The following is a 4059-nucleotide window of genomic DNA, read 5'->3' on the forward strand; positions in this document are numbered from 1 at the left end:
CGTTGTCACATCCTGCAGAAGAGCACGAACCAGTGGTACGAAATGCAAGACTTGCACGTCACCAACATTCTGCCGCAGATGATCACGCTCACCGAAGCGTACATACAGATCTACGAGCAACAGGAAACGGACGAAACATAGACCCGCGGACGAAAGGGTGGTTTGAGATCTTCTGCGTGCCGGTTAGGCGAACCTCAGATGCAGGTTCACTAACTTAGCAAAATGCACCTTTCCAACAAAGTTTCGCTTGTTTTTACTAACTAGGTTAAAAAAAAATTTTTTTGGCGAAGCCTTCAATAAAATGAAGACTATACGTGACTTCGGATGTCAGCAGAGTCGAGAAATAATAAACAAACTCTTCTTCGTTTACTGTATGTGTGCATAGGTACTGTATGAAATCTGAGTATGATGAAATTTATTTGCCACTTGGTTCGTTTTCCACCGGAAGCCCTGCAAGTCGTGTAAGAAGTTCTAGCCTAAGGTCCCTGTTGTTTGGTTACACACACACACATACTCGCTTTTTGTTTGTATACTAATTTATGCTACCAATTTACTGCATCGATTGCGCCATTATTAGACACGCCAACAGGCCCCTAGCGTGTGTGTGAAATACAATTGAAATACTTGTTTATTTGCTGTCTCGGGAGGAGGTGTAATAAACGCTTAGTTTATCTGTCTTTTCCTAAGGCCCGATTGGCCACCGGTGGCTTGTGTACCGTGTTGTGTATTGTGGTAATCTCGTGGGACGGATAAACTCAAATAATGCTTCACTTAACGTCTAAATATTGCCCAGTTTTGCGTCCGATTCTCCTTCAGCAACGCACGCCCGTTTGGTTCACTTTCGCTCTACGCCCTCTCAGTCGGAGTGGGTTTGGGAGCCCTTAAAATGTACAAAATCTGCTGCGCCGCATTCGTTATACACTAAGAAATAAGTCGTTTTCTAAACAACTAATACCTTCGTCAGGTACGATTTTTCTCTTGTTTCCAAAGGCTTCCTCATTTTGCTTATTCGATAGTATTAATAGGTGGTTCATTTGTGTTACTTTTCTCCACTAATTCTTTTTCCCTTTTCTTGTTCAAGTACAAAAGCTCTACCTTGTAGGTTCTTCAACCAGCTAAATACTAACCATCTACTCATCTATCGCCGCACTGGGTTGGAGAACTGCGACCGTGACGCGATTTCGAAACTTCTCAATGCGGAACCTTACCGCAAAAGCGCTCTTCACTCACTCGCACTAGTCGTTGTATTGTGGTGTCCCATGACGTAAAAAGGTACTGATCTCTGAATGAAGTCTTTGTAATGCGGGCCTGGATAAAGTGGTCTTAAACGTAAAAAATAAAATTTTCGAAAATTTTCAGGGATTGCACTGTTCCAACATACTTTGTGCGTTTGCAAAACCTTACAAACCGAAGCCGAAATCAACAAGAAACGGCCATCTCTTACCGAGAGCCACTATTGGTACTGTTTTATCTTCAAGCTCATTAAGGTTTGTTTGACCAATAGGCCCATCGAATGGGCCTATGGTAATGCACTGTCGGTGGTTATTTTTAAAGTTTCTTGCTTAAACCTGTTCATCATTTTCCTAGAAATCGTTCTCACGCTGCTCGAAACGGACGGATTATGGAACGACAGTGACATCTACTATCTGTTCCCCTCATTCATCACTGGTTTTCACTCGTCACTGTCCATTGCCGATGGAATGGAACCGTTGTTGTTGTTGTTGGAGGGATTGTGCAACTGTTTCTGGACCAAATGAGCAAACGATACCGCACCATCATTGGTCTGCAGCACATACGTCAGGACGCTGTCGATCTGGACTTGACCGATCAGATTACTGAAAAACAGATCCTCCAGGTCGCGCTTCGAGTTGAGTGCCCGAAGTGTGGGAAGCTTGAGCAAGAGCTTCATCAGTCGCTGCTCGTGCTGGGCTTGGCGCAGGTTACGCTGCTGCTGCCGCTGTTGGCTGCGCTCGCTGTAGTACTCGTCGTCGTCGTCCTCGTCGTCTGCACCGCTGGCCGTGGCTCGCAGATTTTCCTCACTTTCGCTACTCACAAGCCGCGAGTGTTTGCCACGGTAGTACTCGCGGAACGATCCCAGTATCATTTCCTGGATTTTTAGCAGATGCTGATTCTTCCCATTATCCTGCAGGATGTTATCTGTCGAGTATACGAAGACCGCTCATTAGTCTCAAGTTACGAATCATGCTTGCCAGCTCCTTTGCGTTTCAAAACTAACCGGGGTTGAAAATGGACAACAACCGAAGATAGGCGTACTCCTGATCGGTAAGGTTGAGCTTCTGCAGATCGTTCACAAACTCCTGCACCAGCAGGATGTACTTCATCAGGTAGCTGACCACTTCACCGGTGTACTTTTTGTTCAGGATAACGGTTTTCATGTACTGGATGAGCGCCAGCATGATCGTGTTGAACGACAGCTGACCACTGCTCTGCGCTAGCCCGATCATAAACAGCTCTGGCCACACCTGACGAACCAGCTCTCCCTGGAAGCTTTCACTGGAATAAACAACACGGTATAGTGGGTCTCAAATACGCTAACTGATAGCATCATCATATTGTCCTCCATTTACCTGAGCAACTGGAACAGATGGTTCTTCTTCATCCAATGTACGGTCGCGAAAAGCACCCGCGAACCCGTTTCGCACACGTAGTGCACCCCCAGATAGTTGGGCAGCACGTTCGGGACCTGGATGTCGAAAGGGACACAGTTTTCGGTCAGCACTAGGCCGCCGCCGAGGCCACCATCACCAAAGTCAAAACCACCGCCGTGGCAGTCATCGTCGTCACCGCGTCCATTACTGAGTTCCGATTTGATGCCGTAGTTGTTGTTGAGGTTGCTGTTCAGTTCCTGCTCCAGGCTCTGGATGAACTCGAGGGAGCTGCAGATAAGCGTTTTGTCGACGGAACTTGCGTCACTGGTATCCATGGCGTGTGCTGAGAAGGGACCGGCAGACACACCGCCGCCACCACCACCACCACCCGATGATACACCGGAGGAGGTGGTGGTACTGGCGGAAAGATTGCGCATCGCAAGCCCACCACCACCACCACCACCAGCACCACAACCATCCGCCGCGTGGACGGAATCGAGAAGCGCAGACGGGCCGGAACCCGCCCCAGACATCGTCCCGACATGGCCGGAGATGGCGGCCGCTGCAGCAGCAGCCGCCGCCGCCGACGTGTTCAGTCCGATAAGGGCCGCAATCGAATCGGCCGCACTCGTTGAAAGATCCTGCTGTTGCTGCTGCTGCTGCTGCTGCCGTTCTGCGCCAACTTCCGTCTTGAGTGATTGCAAACTGCCGAACGGATTGCTCAGTCCGGTGCCGACTGCTGAACCAAGCGCGGACAGCTGATGGCCGGCACCGAATTGGCCGCCTTGTTGCTGCTGTTGCGTACCGTGCTGCTGCGACGGTGGCTGTGGTTCACGCCCCAACGAGGGTGATTTGTTGTTACCACCGGCCTGTTTGCTCAGGCTGGCCGTAAAGTCGGCCAAACTGAACCCGGGCAGATAGGAGAGGAAGGAAGGTGCGGCCGCTGCGGCCGCCGCTGCCGCTGCCATCGACACGGAACCAGCCGCCGTTGCCGATGATGCTTTCTGTTCGCCGTGATGCTGGTGGTGGTGATACTCTTTGTTCCGGTGCGGGTTATACTTGCTGTTCGGGTTCGGGCCCGACTGGCCATCCTTCTTGTCGACGATCGGTTTGCGCTCATGCTGGACGGCTGCAACGAGACCACAGCGAGGGGTTGCTGCTAAGCGAGAGGATCCTTCTTCAAAAGGGCTTTCTTCCTTCCCACCACGGGACCGTGGCGGAAGGGAGAGCAGCAGCTGGCGGGAACATTGGGTTACTACTTACAGTCACTGCGCATACCGCACGCCAGGCACTTCTGCAGCCGGCAGTACTGGCAGCGGTTCCGGTGGTGCTTCGTCACCTCGCAGTTCATCGACCCCCGGCACTGATAGCCGAGCTGTTTCCGGATCGAGCGCTTGAAAAAGCCCTTGCAGCCCTCGCAGCTGATCGCACCGTAATGGCGCCCGGAGGC

At 51.0% G+C, this 4059-nt stretch overlaps 1 protein-coding gene across 1 annotated transcript; it reads right to left on the bottom strand.

Moving 5' to 3' along the window:
- Positions 1–381: 381 nt before the first annotated feature.
- On the bottom strand, positions 382–4053 carry LOC128276657 (orphan steroid hormone receptor 2-like; the record flags this gene model as incomplete). The annotated part of the gene is made up of 4 exons (XM_053015115.1): positions 382–2157; positions 2237–2514; positions 2589–3738; positions 3873–4053. Coding segments are annotated over 4 exons (2094 nt in total), but the record flags the coding sequence as incomplete, so codon positions are not given.
- Between the last annotated feature and the right edge of the window lie 6 nt (positions 4054–4059).

This window comes from Anopheles cruzii, unplaced genomic scaffold, assembly GCF_943734635.1.
Source record: "Anopheles cruzii unplaced genomic scaffold, idAnoCruzAS_RS32_06 scaffold01919_ctg1, whole genome shotgun sequence".
In the NCBI taxonomy this organism is placed as follows: Eukaryota; Metazoa; Arthropoda; class Insecta; order Diptera; family Culicidae; genus Anopheles; species Anopheles cruzii.